General features: G+C 40.3%; 1 protein-coding gene across 13 annotated transcripts in view; it reads left to right on the forward strand.

Moving 5' to 3' along the window:
• The window catches only part of Pms1 (PMS1 homolog 1, mismatch repair system component), an 85,409-nt gene extending 65,951 nt beyond the window's left edge, over positions 1-19,458 (forward strand). For all 13 annotated transcript variants that reach the window (XM_087567189.1, XM_087567193.1, XM_087567187.1 and 10 more), the window contains 7 exon segments: positions 3,784-3,906; positions 4,155-4,298; positions 4,463-5,319; positions 11,989-12,468; positions 13,495-13,625; positions 16,167-16,327; positions 19,161-19,458. In XM_087567189.1, coding sequence (XP_087423315.1) covers positions 3,784-3,906; positions 4,155-4,298; positions 4,463-5,319; positions 11,989-12,468; positions 13,495-13,625; positions 16,167-16,327; positions 19,161-19,325 — 2,061 coding nt within the window. In that variant the 3' untranslated portion in view covers positions 19,326-19,458.
• The last annotated feature ends 5,897 nt before the right edge of the window (positions 19,459-25,355 follow it).

Here is a 25,355-nt window from a genome sequence, read left to right on the forward strand (position 1 = left end):
ATGTATAATACATGTGTTAACAATGTTCTAGCTCAAGGGCTGAAGAATGTCTGCTAATGTTGGAATGTCTGGAAGTAATCGCAGTCAGATCTCTGCTATTCTTGCTTTGTGTCATGCTGCTGTGTTTCTGCTCCACCAGCCGTCCGTCAGCACACCATACTCTGGCTCTATTCTTGACTCTTCTAATGTCAGAGTTTCCGTGAGTGTTTTCTCATTCTTGGTCAAAATCAATCCTATTTTCCCCCACTGCTACTGGCTATGACCTCTCTCTTTATTCTGTCCCCCAGAACTTATCTTTGATTGTAATATTTGCCCATCCTGTTTTCCCTTTTGGACTGGAATGACAGGTTGTTGGCCATTGGGAACATTGAATACAGAGTATCTATATATCTCTTTTCTTTGTGATAAGGGTCTCCTTTGTAGGTCTTTGGTTCTAGGAAGAATCTTTGTTATGGGTGATGGTGCCATATGAGCCCCTGGTGTGACATCTTTTGATAGGTTGTCAGGTTGTCCTTCTTGACATCTGTCTTCTCATTGATACTTTTAGCTCTACTCCAAGGTGAGGGAATGTCTTATTACTACCTGATTTTTATTCCTCAAACTGTATTTTTTCAGAACTTGGAATATATTTTCATTTTTTTAAGCTTTATTCAGAGCCATCCTGCTTGCTCGCTTATTTTCTGATACAATTGGTGCTATTTGCTTGGTTTAAATTCCATGCTACAACACTCAATTCCAGAGTCATTTCCGAGGTTCTGTCATTTCAATTTTTCTGAAAGAGGAGTTTTATTCTCCACTATTTTATGTGGCTAGAAACTTTAATGTAGCAGATCGGGGACACGGTTTGTTTGTGTTGTTCTGTCTTGTTCTCCATGCTTGCACTCTGTCCTGTAGTACAGCGCCCACCTCTTCCCTAGTCCCAGTGTGAAACCAGGTGTTACCTCAGTAGTTCCTGCCTCATCCTGCCAGAATTCCCAGACTCCTCCCTGACTGCAGCATGACCTCGCCTGGTGTTGACTTTATTCTTCCTGTGACATGGCAAGCAGCCATTGACAGTGGTCACAGTATGTAAGTCATTTTGTTTTCTTCCAGGGAGGTGTTATGTGAGCTCCATGTTCCAAGTGGAAAGATTGATTTCAGTCTTCTGCTAGATTTTAATTTCCAAACGAGGCGTCTTGTCTCTGATATTACCATGTAAGGCCTCATCCTCCAGCCAGCATTCCCCATTATGCAGTTTGCACATACAATTTAACCTTTGTCTGTCGTTTATGCTGATAGTTCTTTTGAAATTAAACATTGGTTTTTAATCACCTCGATGTAGTTTACATTTTTGAGAAGGGACTTCCACATGAACTTGTTCTACTGTCTTGACCACAGAGTATTTAAATGACTCCTTTAGTATTTATATGTAATTTAGATATGTTCGTATGATATTATAGAGCTTTACTGGAAAGAGAGGGACACAAGGGTAAGTAGATCAGTCAGGCTTACATTGTTCTAATTAAAGAATAGGTTTGTCTGACAGACTATGACTCTCTAGTATGGTAAAGAATACAAAAGTTGCCAGTTGGACAGTGGGGTAAAAACTAAGTAACATATCTTACAACATTTTAATGTGGTGAATTTATTTTGTGGCAGCTAGTTGATGCAAGAAATAACTACAACTTTGCTATATTAGTATCAGTGGTGGGTAGCTATTGGAACTAGGGATGAGACTGAAATTATTCAGATTAACTACAGAGCAGAAGAGGCCTAAAGATGGAATTTAGGGACCATCGTCCTTAAAGGGTAAAAGTAAATGAAAGAACACAGTAATCATGCTGAGGAGGACATGACACAGAAGAGGGAGGGAGTCAGTTCATTTAGGAGGAAGCCGCTTAAAGGCGTTGTTGATGTCAGGCCTGCATAATCAAAAGAAAAAAAAAAAAGACTTGCATTAGCTATTGAGAGGGAAGACAGTTTATTGGGTGTTTGTTGTTCTTTGAGGCAGGGTCTCCCTAAGTAGCTCCAATGGCCTGGAACTTGCTTCACTGCTGTGAACATTAGGCTGGTGTCAAAACTCCGCCCTCCTGATTGCACTGAAGGTGTGCCCCGCCATGCCTGGCAGAGACTCGTGTGTACAGGAGACAGAGGAGAGGAAAGAGGTCTACTTGAGAAGCCGCTGAAAGGATGGAATTTATTGTGTTTAGGGGAATTTTTCTTTTTAGGTTAAGGTTGAGGTACAGAATCTCATAAAGTCTATCAGATTGTTTCCTTATGGAACTGATTTGGGGGTTTATTGCTCTTTTTTTATGAAGTAACCTGATATTTAATTTATATAACATTGTATGCACCATGCCTGCTTGACTCTCCCATGTAACTTTAATGTGGTTTGTTATTTTCTAAGATTGCCTTCATTTTTAAAGCTCAGTGTCTCATAGTTACACCGTTGCAACCAGAGTGTATGAAAGGAAATCCCTGGCTCTGGTCTCCTTCATTTTAGGGCACCAGGGGCACTTTTCTTCTCTCTTTTCTCTCCTCATCTATGTCTTTTCTTTAATCCAAACACTCAGTAAGTCCTCCAGAGGCTAAGCAGACTCTCCTGGTACCCAGCAGGTGCTTAAAGAAGAGTCTCATGTTACATGGTAAATTATACAGCCATTTATAAATGCTGTGAAGTTTTACAGTTAATTAAGTGGTATCATCTTGTAATGGATTATCCAGATTTATTAATTTATTTTTCCAAATTGGTACACGTTGGCACTGTGACAGTAATGCACTTAGTGTTCTAAAATTGGTATTAGTGTTCTAAATTGGTATTACATCTCCTTAAGCACTTACTCGCAAGAGCAGGGCTGGCCATAGACATAGGTGACAGCCTACGGGTTGTGTTGTTACCAAGTGTCATGGTTACTGCTTGGCTATAAATAGCACCTTACTCCTTACCCTAAGCTTAACGTTTACCATTAGAGTTGCTCATTGGGTTCATAGCACATCAAGTTTGAGTTATTTCATATAAGATTATCTGCACACACACACACACACACACACACACACACACACACACACACACACACACACACACACTATGAATGCAAAGTGGGAAGAAGGGGACTATGAATGAAATCCTTAACAATTTTCTGTGTCATGTTAATTAGCTCAAGATAGAAGCAGGTACACATTCTGCCTTCTAATCCCTTAAACCACTCTTTCCTTCTGGTACCCTTCAGTTTCTTCCTCCTCTTGATTATTTGTAGACTAAAGAAAAGTAGGTGTGTAAATAATCACAAATCTGTGGGGAAGTTCCATGAGCAATCATAATAGTAACTTGTATACAACCAGTATTTAGACATGAAGGGGTTAATTCACTGTAAAGAATTTTTTTCTTAAACACAGCAATGAAAACACAGTACAATTAGCTTCAAATTATTAAAAACAAAGAAATGGCTGTTTTTCATGGGAAATAATAGTTGAAGAGAAAAAGACAAACAGCCAGTAAGGGAAAGGGGTTGAAGTCAACGTTATGAGGAAAGACATTTTAAAATAAAACAAGGTAAGGGTATTTGTCCTGATAGTTAAAAATGTGAAGCAAGGGCCATTAATAAGATTTTCTCTTACTGGTTTAGTACTCTTCGGTAGTTTATCAACATTAATTCTCAAGGCATGCTTACCAGCATGTATATGACCTAAAGTTATAAGTCTCATGTGTTATTTTGTATACTTTCTAATACACTGTATATAATCAGACTACTAGAACTTTATTGTTGAAGTTACACCTTCTATACTTGTGTATTACAATTGTAGATTCACCTACGTGGATTATTTCCAAAGCATGATGCAGACCACAATTCCACAAGTCTTTCAACCCCAGAGAGAAGTTTCATCTTTATTAATAGTCGACCAGTACATCAAAAAGATATACTAAAGGTAATTAATCACTTCCAGAAAGAAAAAAATACCCCTTGGATTAGGAATTTCATATATTTTAAATGGGTTTTTCTTTTTCTAAATTTTCTTTTATATGTATGGATATTTGTTCTGCAAGTCTGTCTGTAGCACGTGCCTGGTGCCTATGGGGGCCAGATGAGGGAATCAGATCCCTGGAGCTAGAGTTCTTATTTAAAGCTGGCAGTAACAAGATATTTCTGTCTTTTGTTCATCGCATATATTTCTAGTTAATCCGACATTATTATAACCTGAAGTGCCTAAAGGAATCTACCCGCTTGTACCCCATTTTCTTTCTGAAAATTGATGTTCCTTCAGCTGAGGTGGATATAAATCTAACACCAGATAAAAGTCAAGTGCTATTACAGAATAAGGTAATCTTTTTCAAATAAAGTTCAGTATGTAATTATGCTAAAACTGTATGCAGTCCCAACTGTTCCCTTCTTAAAACGACTTGGTTGTTTAATTTTTGTTATTATTTTGGTTATTGTGCCTTTTCACAGTCTCCCTCCTAATATTTGTTCATTTGTATTTTTAGGAATCTGTTTTAATTGCTCTTGAAAATCTGCTGATGACCTGTTATGGACCACTACCCACTACAGAGTCTTATGAAAATAACAGAGTAGATGTTTCCTCAGCTAATGTTGTCATTAGTGAAACAACAGAAACAGATGTGCTTTTTAATAAAATGGAATCATCCGGAAATAAATACCCAAATGCTGATACTTTGGCTATTCCCTTCCAAAATGATGAATCTAGAAAAAACACTGACCATCATTTAAACGAACAGATAAATATAGGTCACTGTGATGGTCATTTTAGTGGTGAATATTCTCACATTAATAAGGACACGTTTCAAAATATCCCTAGGAATAATTTATCATCAGAGGCTAATCAGAGTAAACACAGTGAGACTCATTCTGCAGATTCTATTGAGCATATCCAAGGAGAAAATGGCAGGAGTGGTACAGGAGAAAATGGGGAAGATGGAAAAAAAACACTTCCTGAGAAAGCTCTGGAAATCTGTGCAGACGACTGGAGCAAGGGAAATGTGTTTAATTCAATGGGAGAGAATATCGAACCTGTGAAAATTTTAGTGCCACAAAAGAGCTTATCATGTAAAGTGACTAATAGTCACCCAAACCCTGAACCAGAGAATCTCAGTGTTGGTCCTGGTAGCAGAACATCAAATGTTATTGATAACAGGCCTGGGCAGCTTACAGCCTATGACTTAATTAGCAGTCGAGCAGTCAAGAAGCCCATGTCAGCCTGTGCCCTGTTCATTCAAGACCACCGCACTCAGTTCCTCGCAGAGAATCCCAAGACTGGTTTGGAGGATGTGACAGCACAAATTAAAGCACAGTGGGAGACACTGAGTGAAGAGGAAAAACACAAGTAGGTCTCCAGAGCACGTGTGCCCAGATACTCAGCTGTCTTCCTTCTGTCTGACTTACGGGTTCAAAGCCTTAAAAACCACATTTAGGAAGAAAACAGAAAATGATTCTTTAGCTTAACTGAAGTCTTTTTGGATATCATTTTTTCATTATTATTTTGGATAGTGGGGTATTATTTTTTTATTTTTGTTTTGAAAATGTTTGTTGTGTTCTGTCTCCCTGATTATTTGGAAGAAGCCTTTACTGCTTCCACCTCAGTCTGACTCTCCACTCTCTTATTCCTTTCTTTTAATTTATGTTAAAGAGCTTCACTGGAGCGGGATTTTTTCAAGCTTTTGCATTAGAGCAGTTGAAGTGATAGTGTATTTTGTAAAAACTTGGTTGTTTCTCCCTGTTAAATTGGTCTCTAAAAAGGCATGCACAGTACAAAAGATTGTGCTGGAGTTTTAGAACCAAATTAGTGTATTACCACCTATATTGTAGCATCTAAATTTTATTGTCAGTTTGTAAAATGTTGTGGGTGTTTGGGGTATGTAAGTAAGTGGTTTGATCCGATTAAAATATTACCTGTATCTTCAGATCTAAGCTTATGTCCCAGAACAATCTAATGGGCATAGTTTCTTGTGGGAACTTTTCCCTTGGGAGATGTGAACAAACTTGTACCCCTTCCTTACAAAGCACCCAAGACAAACAATGTACAGATCCACCAGAGTCCAGCTTAGTCCAGCTTGGGGAACCAGTAAGTTTATTGGGCTTAACCAAAGAGCATGGATGTGGGTTTGCTTACAGGAGGCTCAGTGACCCCAAATCAGCTGTACCAGTAAAAAGTCATGACCAGCATAGCTGTACAGATAGAGGCCCCTCAGTTAGCACCCTCTGTCTACTTTAGTACCTCCATGATGTCATATGCAGTTGAGTCAGAATTGCATACAGCTTCCTGAAAGGTGAAGGAAGCAGAGCTGGGTGACCTTTCTACTCCTTCCTCTCAGGGGAGGACGTCGACAGCATGTTGGCTCTTGAGTCTCACTTGCAAGCAGTCTCAGCCCTAATAAAGATGATGGCCAATGAGTCAAGCTGTCAGATTATTAGTTAGCATTATGGCTAGTAAGCTTCATCTACATTTTTCTTTAGCAGTGTTGTGGAATCCATTTAGGGCAGACCTCAGAAACTACGCCTGGGACCTGTGATAGTCATTCTTTGCTGGCTGTCAATAAAGGTGTGCTGTGGTCTGTCACTGTTGCGAGGAGTAATTGAGATCATGGCTATTAGAGCTCAGGGCAATGTCCCACACTCAGAGTGACTTCTCTGTTAGCGTAATGGGGATTGTTAAGCCGTTTGTGTTATAAATGGCAGTTTTCATTTGTTCTACGTCAGTTCAGTTGACTTGGATGTCAGAGACAGAAATGTGCCAAGAAAGTACTGATCTCTTAGAATCAGACACACAGATGCTTTTTTAAAAAAACAAAATGTTTCATTTCAAGGCCAGGGCTCCTTGGACTGTGATCCACTGGATTGAATCCATGGTTGTCAAATCTTCTCCAGCTTTCATTTTGAAGTTTCCTCTTCTCCTCAATTCTGCAAAGAATAGATGTGTTACAAGAGTAGATCTGGTATGCATCTCAGTGGCAGAGCACCTGCATGCCTTCCATAAGTCTCTGGCCTCCATCCTCACTGTCACAAAGGTACTGCCTGACTGCCCCTCCTCAGGCTGTCATCCATGGTAGTACAAAGGCAGAGCGCCTGCCTCCCTCTCTAAGGCCCGCCCTCCTCTCTAAGGCCCGCCCTCCTCTCTAAGGCCCGCCCTCTCTTCCATCTCCGTAGGAAGAGTCAGCCCCTTCTACAATGCTTCAGTTCATTTTGGCATTTCCTTTCTCCTTTCCATTCCCTTCCTCCATTTAGGAAATAACTTGTTAAGGATAGCCTGTACTCTGGCTGGTCACTTCAGTTAAAAATAACATTAATTGTCTACTCATAAATAGTATATAGTCTGCAGTTTGTCCTGTAGCAATCACAGAATTTTATGAGTTTTTTAATTGAAAAACACTTTATACAATATATTCTGATGATTGTTTCCCCTTTCCCTGCTCCTCCCTACCTACCTACCCAGCCAACCTCACCCAGCCACTTCCTTTCTCCCTTTCTCTCAGTTTCTTGCGCTCTCTTGCTCTCTTGTTCTCTCTAGCTCTTGCTGTGCTCTCACTCTTTAAAATACAAAGAATCAAGAAACACATACATTACAAAGACACAAAACCAAAACCTAAAATAAACACTCAGAAAAGACTAATAAGATCAAAAAATGCCCTTGAGATCCTTTTGCAGTGATCATCTACTGCTGGGCATGGGGCCTACCTGAAATGTAGTTAATATACCCAGTGAGGCACCATTGGAGAAAACTAATTTTTTTTTCCTTTGCAAGCAGATGTGAGTGGGAGATAGCTACTTAGTTAAGAATAAGCAACTGTGTCCATGGCACCTTCTCAGTTCTTGGACCCCATCTGTCTTGAACCTTATAGGCCCTGTGCATGCTGCCACAGTCTGTGACTTCATGTATGCATCAGTCGTGCTGTGTCTGGAAGACGACGCTGTTTCCTTAGAATCATCCATTACCTCTGGCTCTGACTGTCTTTAGGTCTCATCTGCATAGACATCCCATTTAGGACTGAGTCCTACAAAGTCTCACTCCCCGCACATTGTGAGTTGTGGGCCTCTTAGTTGCCCTCCGCGACCTTCATAATAGAATTAGTGCCTTTCATAAGGACAATACAGAGAGTTGTGAAAACACTTACCAGTTGTCTGATATACAGGAAAATTGCTTCCTTCTATAAGACCAGAAAGTTTTTAGGGAATTATCACATGAGAAGGAACATGATATTGCCAAGGAAGACAGTACGACTTGGGCAGAACGTGAGAGTGTGATGAAGAAAGGTGGGAAAGGGGTGGTGGCGAGGTTGAGGATAGTTGTGCAAGCCCCAGGATTAGCCAGAATCTCAGTCCTGGCTGAGAAAGTAGGACAGATGTGGGGTAGGGAATACTTAGGTCCTTTCTGATTCTTATGACCTCTTGTTTTTCTCTCATTTACTCTAGAGGGCCAGAATCCAGGTGTGCGCCATGCACCTCCCTACCACTTGGGAGAGGAAGGAGCCCTTATCAGTTGGTGTTAATTTGAGCTTTCATTTGCAATACATAAATATATTCCTACTTAAAATAACTAAATAATGTAATTCAGATGTTGCTGAAAATGTTAAGTAAACTTTATAATTAAATGTAGCCTTTTGTCTCAGAAACATCCTTTGATTGACTGCTTAGTCAAACGGGGCGAATATTTTCCATTTAAGTTGCTAAGCCCCTTAATGGCATTAAATACAAAGGTAACATCTGTTATTACTTAACATTTACCTAGTATTATTTTGGACATAACTTTTTTATGTTTCCAAAAGAACTCATTAAATTGACTTCTTGAATAAATCAAAAGATTAGTACCATATGTGAAAATTTGCACATTATAATTAATTATAAAAATGACCTTTATCTTGAACTCATTTTCCATCCCATAGGAAAAGTCTGGAGTTCTGAGGTCTCAGTGCTAAAAATATACTTATTTCTAGTGCCTGTGAAAGTAAACTATTAAAGACCATGTGCTTTGTATAACTAACCCATATGTTCGTGTTTTAGGAATAAGTGGAAGAAAATAATTTTCAAGAATATGAATATGAAAGGCGAATGATGACTAATGTTTATCTAGTTTACAGTGACGCAGACCTTAATCACAATCTTCTCCAACTAATGTGTAGCGTTTCTGTATTCAGAAGCATGTTCTGAGCATGGACTGTATACCATGTCCTGCTCTGTTGGTTCACAGTCTAACTGTACAGTATACAAATCAAATAACGTTCTGTAGAATCTAAGCCAGCTTCCTACCAGACCTGAAATAATCTTAGTTCCCTAGGCCCAAATTTAAAACCTAATTAAAAAAAAAACAGCTTTATTTAATTACTAAACTTTTTAAAAATGTATTTATTTTTATTTTTTAATCCTTTTTTTTACAGTCTAGACTTCCTCCTTCTCCCAGTCTGCACCCCCCCAACTCCCTCCCATACCTCCCCCCACCTCCAAGAGGACGTCCCACCCTACCACTCCCACCCCACCAGGCCTCCCCATTTCCTGGGGCCTCAAATCTCTCAAGGGTTAAGTGCGTGTTTTCTGACTGAGGCCAGACCAGGCAGTCCTCTGCTGTATTCGTGTCAGGGGCCTCATCTCAGATGATGTATGCTGCCTGGTTGGTGGCTCAGTGTCTGAGAGATCTCAGGAATCCAGGTCAGTTGCCAGTATTTAAACTTCAAATAAATAAAACTATACGATACTTCTAACTTCTAACAATATTTCCAAGACACACCATTTTAAGTAATAATGTTTAATTTTATAAGAATAATAAGGTTTATTAATTCAACCTCTACTTGGTAGATACTGAGGCTAGTGTGAATACTATTGTCTTAGTTTTCAGACTTTAAAGGCTTTTATGAATAAACTTGGGTTCCAGTTTAACATGGACAGAAAATAAGTTAGTTTTCACTCACCTGTTGGCATGTATTGAGAATTTGCTCCTCGTATTTCCGGTCCTGTTGAATGATCCATGTTCACGTACAAAGAGTCAGAATTCCTGTTTACCTCAAAGTGAAATCTGCATGTGGCACTGAGGGGAAAGGCATCAGTGTCTCCAGCTATGCGTCTCACTTTATTTCTGCATTTAGGCTGTGAGATTTTGCTTGATATCGCTGGACTTTGCTTCAGATTTAGCTTCAAATCTCTTGATATTGAAAGCTCTATTACTGGGTGCACACACATGTGAGTGTTAAGTTTTCTAATGAGCCCTGCATCTCTGACAATTTAGCATTTTGATCTGCTTCATTTAATGTTGTCAGTCTCTTGTTTTCTTACACTTTCTGTTTGGGTAGTGTATATACATTTCTCCGCTCTTGTATACCTCTGCGTTATAAAAGTACAATTCTTAGAAGCCCATGACACTGGGTATCCTGTCCTTTAGCTTGCAGATTTGGTCTATGTCATAAAGTCATTGACATTATTAGGATTAGAGATGCCCTTCTTGTGTCTGCCCTGTCTTCTTGTGGAACACTTGCAGAGGTACTCAAGGTTTAAGTGAATACATTTTAACATCTAATTTATATTAGTGTGTGCATTGCTGAATACATCAGGCACCCCGTTATTGCACTTAGGTAAAGTTAATACCATAGAGTCTCACATAAAACCTACAGGCCCACAGGTATAATTACTTTTGTGCTTATATCATTCTTTAAGAGTGCAGCCAGGTTAGCAGAAAACATGTTTTATCTGAAGGCATTTGTTTAATTTTCCCTTTAAAGGATATTTATGGTTGGTAGATGTGGACTGCGGCTCTCTTGCCGCCTAACGCCGCACACTGCACACTCAGCAGGGATCACATTGTCCTTCTTCTTGGTCTCTTCTCCCTGATTCATCTCAGTTCACAGTTTGCTTCTGGTGTATTTGGCAGGTGCACTTGCATTGATCCTGCCTGGACTTGCCGCTTGGGTCTTAAGGTATTACAATTGTACAGGTTGGCTCATCATTAAATGCTCGACACGTCGGGAAGCTTGTGCATACGCCCCTGCGTGCTTCAGTGTGCACAGGTCCATTTTCTGTCACTGTGCTCACAGTGGTCATTGCTGTAGCTCTGCCCTCAGGTTCGCTGGCCTTTTGTTGTTTCCGTCTCTGGTCTATAACTAAGTCTGTGCAATGGCTGTTCCCTTTCAGATCCTGTCATTTAGTTCTAGATGGCCCACTTCTCTGTATATATATAAATCCACTTCTTACTGGAGCCTCCCCTTTAGTCTTCCTATTTCTCTTTCTGTTGCTCATCTAGAGCCCTAAAACATGCACACAAAACTTTTTATTAACTATAAATCTGACTCCTGGCTCTTTTCCTGACCTCTTCCCCTTGGCCATGACTCTCACTCTCTGTTTTGTTGTAGAGTGGTGAGTTTCAGTCGTGCAGTGGACATCGTGGGTGATGTTTGTTCCTTTCTGGAAAGTGATCGTTTTTATTTAAGATGCCTTTGAGCTTGTGGGAGTTCATCTTGCATTGAATCATAGGAGATTTACTCAGTTCTAGGGTGTAGGGGTTTCCTCCTAACATGGTACTCTTCAAGTTTTAAATTAAAGCCCATGATGCTTGCTTACCAAGCTCCACATGTAACTCAGACACCAGGGTCTGTTTCTTCTCCACCAGAAGCAATGGAAACTCTGTTCAATTCATTAGCATTTTAATGTTTTCCTGAGGGCTTTCACACATGGGATTTTTCTCTTGATTTCAAGTTGTTCTGGAAGCAAGGATCTGTGTTCTGGTGATACAGGCTACTAAGTGCCATTTCCTAGCTAAAGCTCCCACTTGCTAATGCTGGGTCAGACCTTCATGGATGCAAATACAGGTCCTTTCCCATTTGCTTTTGACTGCTTTACAGGGACCAAATTCTGTGCTCTGTTTGGAGTTTATCATAAGCACACAAGAGGGTTTCTAATACATATTTCATTGTCATTACTGAATGGCTTGTTACTGTTAAAATTTACTTTAGATGATTATTATGTTGTTATGTTTTTCACTATGAACTCATTAATTCTGTTTTATCTCTGTTCTTAGATATGAGGAAAAGGCTAAAAAAGACTTGGAACGATACAATAACCAAATGAAGAAAGCCATTGAACAGGAAGCACAAGTGTCATTAAAAGATGGCAGGAAAAAGCTAAGAGCCACTGGTGCGTGGGGCTGCACACAGAGACACAAGGTGAAAGACTTGTCTAACCAGCCAAAACTGGACGAGCTCTTCCAGTCCCAGAATGAAAAGAAGAGTGAAAATATTAAAATAACAAAGATCCCCTTTTCTATGGAAAACTTAAAAGTGAACTTTAACAAACAAAAGGAAGTTGACTTAGAGGAGAAGGATGAGATTTGCCTGATCCACAGTCTCAAGTTTCCTGATGCATGGCTGGTCACATCCAGAGCAGATGTCATGTTGCTGAACCCATACAGAGTGGAGGAAGCCCTGCTATTTAAAAGACTTCTTGAGAATCATAAATTCCTTGCAGAACCGCTAGAAAAGCCAATCGTATTAACAGAGAGGTACGGCGAAGAGACATTTTTAACTCGGGATGTTTAATGTTAAAAGTTGAAGGTTTTCTGGTAGGCATAGTGGTACTTATTTGAAGGAATATTTTTAAGGAAGTTTTTCGAAAGTAATGATGCTATGAGTTGCTTACAAATAATGTTAGAAGTTCTAAGTGTTCATTCCTCCACTCAGTAAGGCCCAAGCTCCTTTCTCCTCTACCTTCATGACTTCTCTGTGGTAATCAAAAGCTAGAGTGCTGGGCTTTTTCTTGGTATTACCCTGCTCTGACACCGTCAAGCATACACTAGAGTAGATTTACATAGCGAATGCCTTCAGCAGTCTTTGCCAACATTCTTTGCTCCATCCTGTTTCTGCCCATACATGTTTCCTTTCAGTCACTAAGGTGTGTGAGCGTAATTCTTACGCTTAATCCTTTCCTATACTCACAGAAATGATTAGATTCTAAGCTAATCACAAACTCAGAAAAGTCACCTTAGGTGCCCTTACAGAAGCAGTAAGTAAGCCACGCATCCAGGGTTCTAACACAGACTGCTTACCTGTGGAATCTCCCCTGTCATCCTTACCACAAGCCTTCAGATTGGTTCCAGAGTTGATAAGATGAGCAAGACATACAGCCAATGTGTTTTCTGTAATATCACAGTCAGTGGAGTACTCAGCAAAATCAAAATCAAAATCAAAAAGATTTTAATGTATCTATAAGAAGATACAGCATCATTCTATAACGTGTTGTGTACCTAAGTTGATTCTCTACTGTGCTAGACACTCACGTTCCCTTTGCATAGATGAGGATTGGTCCTCATCAGTAGGCAGGTCCTCCTCTGTAATGACTGTTCTGAGGCACCTTCAGTTCAATGCTATGTCTACAGAGGGCCTCTTAGACAATGCCAGCAGGATACAGAGTGCTTCTCAGAGGGCTCGGCACTTCATGTAATTGGAACACTTTCAAAACACCCATAAACTTCCTTGTTTCAATCTGAATGTTTAGTAACTTAAAGAACCATAATTTCTTTCTTTTTCAGTCTTTTTAATGGGTCTGATTATTTAGAAGTTTTACATAAAATGTCGACAGTTGAGGAAAGATGCGGTGGATCAGTTTACCTGTGTGACCCTCGTCTCACAGCAAATGGCTTCAAGATCAGATTGACACCAGGTAACAATAATGTGGCTTTTCTGAAACGGAAAAAAATAAACCTTCCCAACAGCTGCTTCCGGCTCTCAGAGCCCTCAGGTGTATTTCCATTTCACTAAAAGTCACTGTCTGCGTTGTCACTGCAGAGGAGGGCTTCCTTCAGAGAGGTGCTCGGGTGATCACTACACTTTCTGTTATCTTTTGACATGGCAACCCAGCTGTCTTCTTGTGTAACTTAGCTGTCCAGACTCTTGGATGGTAAAGCAGATATGTGAAAGTGACCACCTCTTTTGCCGTTTAACAGTTTCGCCTCTGTGCCAGCATGACTGTTTCTTCCCCTTTGTGTTCTGTCCAGTTCCATGGCCACCATGTGGAAAGACTGCAGTGCCTCAACTGTCATACCCAAAATGTAGGAAAGCGTTTTTAGAAGAATGCTTTCCCAGAGGCCCAGGAGACAGTAAGTGGGAGCTGGAGAGATGGCTTAGCGTTTAAAAGCACCGGCTGCTCTTCCAGAGGTCCCGCAGAGCAACTCGTAAATATGTCCAGCTCTGATTCAACAACCTCTTCTGTCCTCCTTCATGTGGTGGACAGGCATGCATACAGATAAAACTCTATACAACAACAACAACAATAGTAAAAATCAATCAATCAATCAATAAATTTTAGAAAATAAATAACAATAGTGTACAAAAGTACAGAGCTGGATATTTGGGGGAAAAGATTCTGTTTTCCAAACTTCAAATTTTGCTTGATTTTTTTCTCAGATTCACAATGTAAAGATACCTCCCATAAATGCCTTACTTCCATGGTTACAGCCGTTACACTTTATGGAGATTGCATGTCCAGATCACAGATTTCTCAGTTTGTCCATTAACAACAACTAATAAATTTTGAATAACCATTATATGCAGAGTACCCTTCAAAGAATTAACATATCAACCCTCTAACAGCCTACAGAGTAGCTCGCATCGCAGTCCACAGTTTACAGATGAGAAAAGTAAAGTAGGAAGAAGTTAAGTTTGCTCCAGAGGGCAATCAGTGTTAGGTCCAAGATTGGAACCCACGCAGCCTGCCTCAGGAGTCTAGGGGATTTGTTGTATGGCTCTCCATAAAGTTGGTATATTAACTTCACGGAGTAAGTGTGAAGTAACGTAAATCCAGGGCACAGCTGGGTGCTTGCCTGTTACCATGCCTTGAGAGGCCAATGTGGGAAAAGTGTCACATGTCTAGCCTAGCCTGGAATATATAGTGAATTTAAAGCAATCTTGGGCTATGCAGTGAGACCTGTCCCCATATACAAAACAAACAACCAGTAAACCTAGGACTCTGCCCATCCAGCCCCCCCCCCTTTTTCAGACCTGAACTGATTCCAGTTCACTTCTTCTAGTCTTCATATAGATGTTTTCCTTGAGGTCTCTGGTATCTTTTAATTAGAAATTTTGCGTAAGGAGACTAGGGGCAGGGGTATACATGTGTGCATTCGTGTGACTTCATTCTTCACCTGCCTCTCTGTACCTGGAGTTGATGAAAGGTGCCTTTCTTCACATCCGTATAGATGTTAAAAGGATGGACTACAGCCTGCTGAATCCTGAGTGCCTTCCTCACATGGTTTCCGGTCCTACCTGAGGTCCCCGTGTGCTCTAACTCATATCCCCTCCCTTAGTGAACTCTGTAGCTCATCTTCTAGTGCTTGATGATGTGTCCGCTCATCTTTCCTCAGTTGTTCCCTAGGAAGAATGTTACTTTCCTACTGTTTGGTCTGAAAGCTGGACCAAACCCGAGGTTATACTAGATGGTAGACCATTCCATTCCCGAGATCTGCAGTCTTCAGTTTGTATTAGCTTACCAACAGCTATTAGTCAAAGACTGGACTCTTCCCTTCTAAGCAACATGATATTACTACAGTATTAAAGGTGCTGTTACACAAATAGGATAAGCACATTCTGTCCCTTAATGTCAAAGGAGATGCTTCGGAATGTATACTCTTGGGGATTTCCTACCAACTGAATTACCCTAAAATAGCTTAATACATAACACCAATTTCAAGCATTTTCTTAGTTAAATTGTTGAATAAATGCTAGCATTATTTATTTCCTGAAAGTTTATAGTAACATATAGTAACAAGGTAAGAGTGTCTATTTTTATTCAAATAATGAGGTCTTTAAGTTAAATATTAGACCAGTAGGCTAGAATTTGAAATACAGCAGTTGATAAAATGCTTAAACCCTTTTGATTTTAATAAATATCATGGGACTTCATTTTCTCTCCAAAGTAAATATTCTGAGCAAATGTGAGGAACAGAGCGGTAGGAAGCGAGATTAAATTAAATTGTAGGAAGCACATGTATTGTCATGAGCACCTATGACTTAATGTGCGGTCTTCTGGAAAGTGATTATTTATACTCTCATGGAGAAACAGAACTTTATCCTGATGTATTAAATTCTGATGAGTGTTTGTTAAGTGTTCTAACAGTGGTGCCTGTTTCCAGCAGACGTGTTCTGGAATACAATTTTAACTGACCTAACTGTGTCTCTGCATCTGCTTGTTTTTGTTTCTTCTCAGGAGTTTCCAGTGCTGAGAACTACTTGGAAATAGAAGGCATGGCTAAGTGCCTCCCGTTCTATGGAGTAATGGATCTAAAGGAAATTCTTAATGCTATAGTAAACAAAAACGCAAAGGAGATTTATGAATGTAGACCTCGAAAAGTGATAAATTATCTGGAGGTATGCCTCACTGGATCACAGGAGCTGCCTACAAACAGAAAACTTTGTTTTTATTTTGTTCACTTTTCCGGCAGGGTCCTACTACCTAGCCCTGGCTGACTGGAACTCACTCTGTGGACCAGGCTGGCCTTGAACTCACAAGAGACCTGCCTCTCTCTACCTTCTGTCTTTAATCCTATGCCAGGATTAAAGGTGTTTCGCCCACCTACCCCAGTAGTAAATGGTTAAAAGAATAGTTTCTAAAATGTTCGTTTTCAAGAAGAAAATGCTATTTTAAAAAACTCAATAACATGTTTCACAGTGTAGACTAATAAACACTATCAGAGATCTGTCATACAATTCTTAGACCCATATCGAGATGGTTACTTATGAAACATTCTTTTTTTTTATTAATTCTGTAAGTAAGTTCAGAGTGGCTTCCAAGGTGTTCAACTTTTATGCCATATTATTTATCTAAAACATTTTGAGGTGACTCTGATCCCCGAACAAGCACTTCAAAAGGAAGAGATCCAAATTATTCAGTACAGGGAGCTAAGTTGTTGAATAAATGAAGTTTCACTTTGCAAAACTTTGTAGCATCTACCAAAATGAGAATTATAAAATTAGATTTAGAAAGGTGCACTCAGAACAAGCCAGGTTTGATGGCATATCTGTGTACATGTCCAGCACTCGGAAGACTGAGGCAGGAGGATTTACTGCCAGTCAGGACTGCATACTCGTCTCAAAAATAAAATCTAACTGGAAGGGGCTGAGGAAGTTTCTGAGCCCATCAAGTGTAGCCCAAGTCTAGAGAAACAGCCTCTACTACTTCTGTAGCTGAAGTTCTGAGTGTCTCATTAAGGTTCACTGCTGTCATTCTCAAAACAGACCTGGACTTTGTTTTCTTCTGTATTAAAGTGGGCTTTTTGTTCATGGCATTTAGATACCAAGCATGCTGTGTGTCACCTGACTCTGGAGAATGGATTCAGTGGTGCTTAGAGCTCCTAGGAAGCTTTGTCTTGTGGAAATTCCCAGCCTGTTGCCAGGGCAATTCAGCAGTTATAGTTTCAAGGAACCCCAGAGAAGTCTTTCTTAAGAGCAAAAAACATGTGGTTAAGAAATAAGGTTTTAGACATAATGGAGGAAAAAAGGAGTTGAGAATGAACTGAAATGGTTTTACTGATGTGTACCAGGCTAGAATATCTAGGCATGGTTGTTATGGAGAAGTTAAAAACAATCAGCCAGAGACAAAAGTAGGGCACTCTGTGAATTAAAGGTCAGGCTGGTCTACCAAGTGAGTTCTAGGATAGCCTGGGCTACACAGAGAAGTCCTGTTCGGAAAAGCCAAAAGAGAGGGGTTGGGGCAAATAAAATAATCCAGTGTGACAGAATTTTTTGAAAGGAGAAACATAATGTTCAAGAGTAAAAAATAATTTTTCTTTGTTTTTTTGTGGTAGTTTTCATTATTACTATTTTTTTTTTTGAGATGAGACCTCACTATGTAGCCCATACTGGCCTCAAATTCACACCAATCTTTCTGTACACTATCAAGACTTACTAAAAGAAACATTTTTAGGTAAATGAGAAGATGTATCTGATGTATGTATGTGGTTAAGAGAAGAGAAGTTGTCTGCTTTAAGTGGAGGGGTAGGGAGGCTTTGGGCATTTGAGTACCATAACAGATATAAAGCCAAGTCTACCGGTCCAGTCAAAGAAAGGACAATCTCCAAGTGTCGCTGAGGCTCTCAAGACCTGACATTTCTATTGGTAATGTCAGGACAGTTGTTTGATTCTAGTATTGTCCAGCATAGAATTTGCCCACAGCTAAGGGTTAACAAGGGTCAGAGAGAGAAACCTGAACACTTTGTACTCCAGAAACTGTTGCTAAGTCAGCCCTAGCACTGGATTCTGGATAGCTCATCCGTGTTCAACCTCAGTGAGGGAAACATGTTCCAGTGAGTCTGAGAGGAAGGAGAGGTTAAAGGTCAGAGTGAAAGAAAACCGGATTCTGTTGGAATAAAGAGGTGGAATGGCTGAAAAGGTGATATACCTGTGGCTAAGAGAGTAATGCTATAATGTAACATCTCTGAGCTTGCAAGATTTTTCTGTGTGCTAAAAGAAGTTGGTCTTGTTTATAATTCTTATTCCCCAAACCCCTCTTCCTGCATCTGAAAACAACATTTATATTCCATGCCTGAGTACATTCCCTTTGATTCTGCAGGTCTCATAGTCTATCTACCAAATACCTCAAAGGCAGACCGTCCATAGCACCTCTTCTCAGCCCTCGCCAGCACCACAGTGACTGTCAGCCTCAAAGCCTGTTTCCCATCACAGCCACACTGCTTTATGACATGAAACACTTAGCAGGCTTTGTTTGTTTGTTTGTTTGTTTGTTTGTTTGTTTTAATCTCTGCTTCCCTGTGTGTTCAAATAACTTTTAGTCTGTCCCTGCCCTAGAGGGTGACCTGATTCCTGTTTAACTTCCTTATCTCGTCTCCTTCCCTGTAGTGCTACAGTCCCTGAAATGCTTTATGTTGCTCATGACTGTGACATAACTGAAAAGCCTAAATGTCATCTCTTGGAGCAAGCCTTCCCACTCACACAATCCCTGCTCTTGCCCAGTTAATTGTGTGCCTTAGGTATTCACAATGTTTTGTCTAATCTGCTTTTTTATTTTCTGCATTGAAATATAAATTCCACGGGATCTTCTGTTGCCAATGAATTTGTCTCCAGCATTGTTGGTGCTTACTAAATATTTGTTGAGTAAAATGAAAATCAGTTTTTATTTTACTGGAATCGTGTGTTTCTTCTTCAGGGCCTATAAGGATGAAATGTGTGGCTTTTCTTTTCATAGGGAGAAGCCGTCCGCCTATCCAGACAGCTACCCATGTACTTACCGCAAGAGGATGTCCAGGATCTTATCTATAAAATGAAGCACCAGTTCGGAAAAGAAATTAAAGGGTGTGTTCATGGTCGCCCATTTCTTCATCATTTGATCCATCTTCCAGGAACTTCATGATTAAGTTTATGACCATTAGTTACTATGGAAATTGATGTGGCTCTCAAACTTGTACTAAAATGATTATTTGTATACTGGAAAAGATTTTTTAAAGTTGTAAAATATGTATAAATAAACGACGTGGACTATAAAATTTTGTTTTCACATCTATCCTTCAAACTAATTGTAGGTTGTAGGCTCCACAGTAGAAGGCAGGTGTGTTCTTGGTTGCTTGATTTATTAAGTTAGCCATTTAGAAAGATTCTACCCCACAAAACAGACTTAGCTGGCATACCAAAGAGGGATTTTTCAGTCCCACTTTAAAGTAGGATGGGGCAGTAGGGAATAAGAATATTACAAAATACAGTATGATTTTTTTTTAGCTTCAGTGTCAGAGAATATGCAAGAGAAGATAATCATTTTTAACAGAAAAATTAGATTACAATATTTTCTCTCACACACATCCCTTCACGAACCAGGTCATGTTCTAATGCTTCACCAAAAGCTGGAGCACAACGTGTTTAGTACATGCCTTTGTTGTCTAAAGTAAGACATGTGGGAGTGGGTATGGTGTCTCCATGTACTGCCTGTTGTTCTCATGAGTCATCTATAAACTCTTAATCTTTATATTTACATAAAAATTATCATGCCTACAGTTGTTCCTGTTGCTCAGACTGTTTCCTTACCAAAGTTATTTTTCCTATGACCCAAATATTGCTACCACACACACACACACAAAGACCTCTTTGTGTGTGTGTGTGTGTGTGTGTGTGTGTGTGTGTGTGTGTGTGTGTGTGTGTGTTTGGTGTATATGTGTTGCACATGCCTGTTTGCCTACATCCAGAGGCAGGTAGAGGAGGGCACTGTTCTGAGATACTGCCTCTCTCCATTGATCTCTTCTGACAGGGTCTCTTACTGAACACTGGCCTCACTGTCTTTCTGCCAGGCTGTCTAGCCATGGCTGGATTTACAGGCGCACACTGACAACCCAGCTTTTCTCTCCATGCTGTGTGTGTGTTGGGACAGGGAAGCTGAGGATCAAAACTCAATTCCTTGCATAGGAAGAGACCTTACCTTAGAGCCATCTTCCAGGCCAGTTAATCCTCTTTAATTGGACAAATTGAGGGGTAACAGGTCACCAAGAAACAGAAGAAATCACATCAGACATCACACCACTGCTGAACAACAACAGAAAATGTGGATTCGTTTTCTCAGTAAATCAGATTGGCCCTACCTACCACAGTGGTCTCTTGAGTAGAGAAACTCATTTTTGTCTTTCTCATCTGAGCATCCGTTAAGGCTTGCAGATCCTATCAACACTAATCACAAGAGTGTTCTTAATAGCTGACTTACCGTGAAAAGTGGGTCTAAAGGGGCCTTGGGGTCCATAAAGTACAAGTATTTGATAGTAAGGATGATATAAGACATTCCTTGACATCACTTTCACAAATGCTTCTAGAACAAATTAACTCGGTCCACATCTCTGCTGACTGGAGCAGCAGGGTATGGGAGCTGCCTGCTTTTCTCATAGAGTGGGTTGTGGTGAGGTCAGCCAAGTTTTGTTATGGGCTCTTGGCTCTATTGGCTATAGCCTACCTTCCGAGAGCTAACCTCCCCCCCACACACACACACCCCATACCCAATCCCAGCAACACCTACGCGCCCTGCGCAACATGGCTGGAGCGGGCAGCAACGGAGAGGCCCTGGCTTCCCGGATGGAGGAACGGCTGAGGTTTGGAAGATGGAGCAGGGTGTTATGCATGGTTAGAGGAAGGTCCTAAATTCCTCCCTCCTCTAGGGATTCACTGCCCTAAGCTTGAGAAAGGGGAGACTTTTAAATGTCATTTTCCCAAAGCATTGTTGGTATCCAAATGTGTTTATAAGGGTTGTCATAGCGTTGACACCCACACGGAAGCCTGGAGATGAGGCCTACGGGTCCCTTTTGTACAAACACTTAGCCAGAGCAGAAGCCAGGAGTGCTGTAGGCAGGTCTATGGCATTTTAGGAGATTTACGTAGTTAAAAATGTCGGGTCCGACTTAGATAAACAAATCCGTGTTTTCCTTGATTATTTAAAGACCTCCAACCCCACTTGTTTTCTCGGTGTAGCTTGGCTGTCCTGGAACTTTCTCTGCTTTCTCTGTATGCCAGGCTCTGGCCTCAAACCCAGATTCACTTGCTCTGCCTCTCGAGTTGCTTTGTTTGGGCATTATTTTGCTTACTAGTCTTTTGCTTATATACTATGGTTTCTGATTTTACGCTTTTATTAGCTTCGTTTGCATGGATGGGTATATTTCTGTATACATTTCTTTTGCTTTTTCTTAATTGGTTTTTATTTTTAATATTTTGTCTGTTTTCCAAAGAGAGAGCAAGAAGGTGGGAAGTTGGATCGGTGCAGAGGTGGAAAGAACCGGGGAGATGATGAGGGAAACTATGATCAGAATATACTGTATGAAATTTTTTTCAGAAAATTATAGTGTGGGTTAATTAAGATAATATATAAAATCCTACCCCCCCCCCAAAAAAAAAGCTGGTGTTAAAGGAGTGTGCCACCACCACCTGGCTTCCTTGATTATTTAGTTGTGGTTTTATACAAATTTTGTGGCTTAGGTTGCAGTCACTGGTACCCATACCTCTACAGCAAACATTTGTTAACTAAAAGTGTAAAGAAAAGGTTTTTCTCTGTTTATTTTCATCATAGGTTTGCAAGATCTCTCCAGTCTCATAAGAGGTGCAAGAGGGGAATGAGAGCCCTTAACGTCAGGTTAGGGCTCACACATACAAAATAGGTTAACTTAACAGCTCCAACTGCCAAAGGAAAATGCTTGTGAGACACAGAACACTGGCGCCATACTGGATGGAGCTGAGGTGCAGAGCATTTGCCTAGCATGAACAAGTCTCTGGATGTGGTCCCCAGCAAGCCCAACCCTTCCAAAAGTGTCCACGGAGTCATAGACACCAATAAGGCTTTGTGAGGTTACCCAGTCAGCTGTACACGGAAGGAAACAAACGTGCAGATGATTTAAGTGACTTGAGTGCACACAAATTGCAGTGCACAGCATTTCTCCTGTCGAAGCTATGAGTGAAACGAAGGTATTAAAAGAAAACAGTAACTTTTACTGCAGAGCCAAATGAAAATACTTAAGATTGTTAGCAGCTTTCTACATTCATTAGCACAAATAATGAAAAGTTAGTTTTAAGTTGCAGCTGGGCTATCAGAACTGTAACCCCAGTTATTCAAGAGGATGGGGCAAGATTGAAAATTCAAAGCCTGGCTGGGTACAAAGTAAGTTCAAGGCCATCCTGGGCAAATTAGCAAGACTCCAAGACTCTCAAAATGTTTAAAACAGCTAGAGGTACAGCTCAATGGTAGGACACTTTTCTAGTGAATGTTAGGCCCTGGATGGTATGTGTATGTGCACGTGTGTGTGTGTGTGTGTGTGTGTGTGTGTGTGTGTGTGTACGCACGCACGCGCGTGTACTTCAAAACCTTCACTATTCAGAAAAGCTCATAAGCCAGCATCCAACCTGGACTCTTAAAGAACCACTTAAAGGTTCTTTCCTCTGTTTACTTGCTTTGGGGTTTTCCTGGAACTTTAAAATGTATCAATACTTATCCAAATTGAGCTCATTACGTGATGGCCTTGTTGAAACCAATTGTTAGGCATATATCCAGAGTTTCAGATTGGGGGGACAGGGTGGGCATGGGACCAAAATGTCATTTATGAGAACTTCCCAGGTGATGCTGGAGCTTCTGTGGAATGCTGTAGGCATAGAGACACTGCCCAAGTCTGTGGACACAGATTCCCTTAGAGTCTCAAGTCAATTTCTTTAGCCTCTGCTTTAGGTTTTTGATACATCCTATATCACATGCATTTCTTTAAACCTGTAGGCTTTTTATCCTTGCTAAACCATTGTAATCCACTATCTCAGTCAAAATTTAAAGTAGGGGTTAGAGGTTCTCACTGCAGCTATGTTGTAATAGATGATCATCGGGTCAGCCCTGACATTCACATGTAAATATGATCCCAAATCCAGGATCATTTCTAACAATTTAACGTGTCCACTTCATTTTGAACATTCATCAGTATCTGAAAACACTTTTCCCCCCATCAAATGATAACTGCATTATTATTCATACTTAAAACATCTCTGAATTAGTGCACTTTTCCACAAATGTTTAAATGACCAGTGGTTCTAGTTCCCTCAATCCTCAAAGAGGACTCAAAGTTATAAAATTTTTCAATTTCTAGTTGTATATCCATTTATGTTGAGTGGGACCAGTGTCACACTAAATGTGGAATGAAAAGATATACCTTAGCCTCTAGAGAGGCAAAATGGTTGAATGCTAGTATTCTGGTGAGACTGGTTAAGTACCGTGCTGTGCAGAAGTTAGCACCACTGTAACATACACAGAAGGTACCCACAGTCAATGCAAAGAATCCTACTGAAGAAATTATTGAACTAACTCTTACGGTTGATAACAGATCACCCAGGAGAAGAAGGGAAAGAAATGGGTTGGTGGATAAAGACAGCAGTGTGTGCAAGTGTGAGGGGAGTGCAAGGAATGGTCCAGGCAGAGACTGAGATATGGCACTGCCCCTGCCCAGATCAGACAAAGTCTTAGGCCCATAAGGAATGGGAAGGCTTCTTTTCTGTTGACTGAAAAGCTAATAAAAAATTTAAACACAAAGTGAAAACACTTTAGCAAATTATTAAGGAAGTTATGCTTGAAAATTTAGAGAGTTTAAGGTATCCAAACAAAATGGATTAAAGGTTATGTAGAAACAACATTCATATGAGAATCTAGACTCTCACCACCTTGCATGATTTCCATTTACATTCTGACACAAGATGAGCAGGGAAGGGCCCTCTCCTCTGCTCCTGCTAACTTACATGATAAGAGGTCCCTAGAACAGCTAACCAACATAAGGCTACACAGGCAAGGAAAGACATCCCGTACCCCATTTTTTAAAGCATGTTTAATTTTAAGCTGAATTTGCACTAGAAGTCTTTTGGAAGCCATCCTAAACTTCATAGCTGTTCTTTAAGTGCAGAAGTTCTTTTAATAATAAGGGACTTAAACATGTAAAGACAATTTTGTGGGTAGCATTTATATAGACATGCTTAATACCAATAACTGACAGTCCAATTGATCATTATAGCTAGGCTTACCTGATTTTATGCACTTTCTTTTAGATATTTTAAGTGTTTTCTAATTTAGGTCATAGAGATGAATGACACACTTTTAATCCAAGGACTTGGGAGGCAGAAGCAGTTGGATCTCTGAGTTCAAGGCCAGCTTGGACTACAGAGTGAATTCTAGAACAGCCAAGGTTACACAGACAAACCATGTCCAAACAGCTGGATCCCATGGAGGCATTTCCTCAGCTGAGGCTCCTTCCTCTCTGATGACTCTAGCTTGTGTCTATTTGATAAACGTCAGCCAGCACACATCACAAATTGTCCTCCTTATTCCACAAAGGTGTTTGCTTGTGTTTTTTTTTTATTGTGAGACTTAGGCTTTTGGAGTTTGAGTTTGAGTGTGGCTTATGTTATTTGTATGACCTTTTGGCTCCAAGAACCTAGGAGCAGGGTGGGCAGGGCTGGATGAAAATCCAGAAGGAGAGAGCAATGAGGAGTGGAACAGAGGTTCGTAACCAGCTGCATGGAGCCACTGCCGAGCTTAAATGGCAGCAGGTGATAGGATAGGTTTGAATGAGAGTCTGGAGGATGGGACTGAGAGAGGTAGGGAGGGGGAGGGAGACAGGAAGGGGAGAGACAGGGGAAGGACAGCAGATCCTACTGTACCAAGTCTATGGCTCAAGAGTCTCTGGAAAACAATGGGTGGCAGGCAGGGCTTAGGGTAGAAGTCCCAAAGTGGTGGACCCAAACACTTTTTATTGATAAATATTCTAATAAATGGTTATAAAAAATTACAAAATTAAGGTATGTTGGATCAATATGACTTACAGTCATTAAATTTGTGGATTTAAAGAGGTTTCTGATGTCTGAATTTTTATCATAGAATTTTGTGTTATATAGTTATTTT

Source organism: Rattus norvegicus, chromosome 9 (assembly GCF_021556685.1).
Source record: "Rattus norvegicus strain SHRSP/BbbUtx chromosome 9, alternate assembly SHRSP_T2T, whole genome shotgun sequence".
Taxonomy (NCBI): Eukaryota; Metazoa; Chordata; class Mammalia; order Rodentia; family Muridae; genus Rattus; species Rattus norvegicus.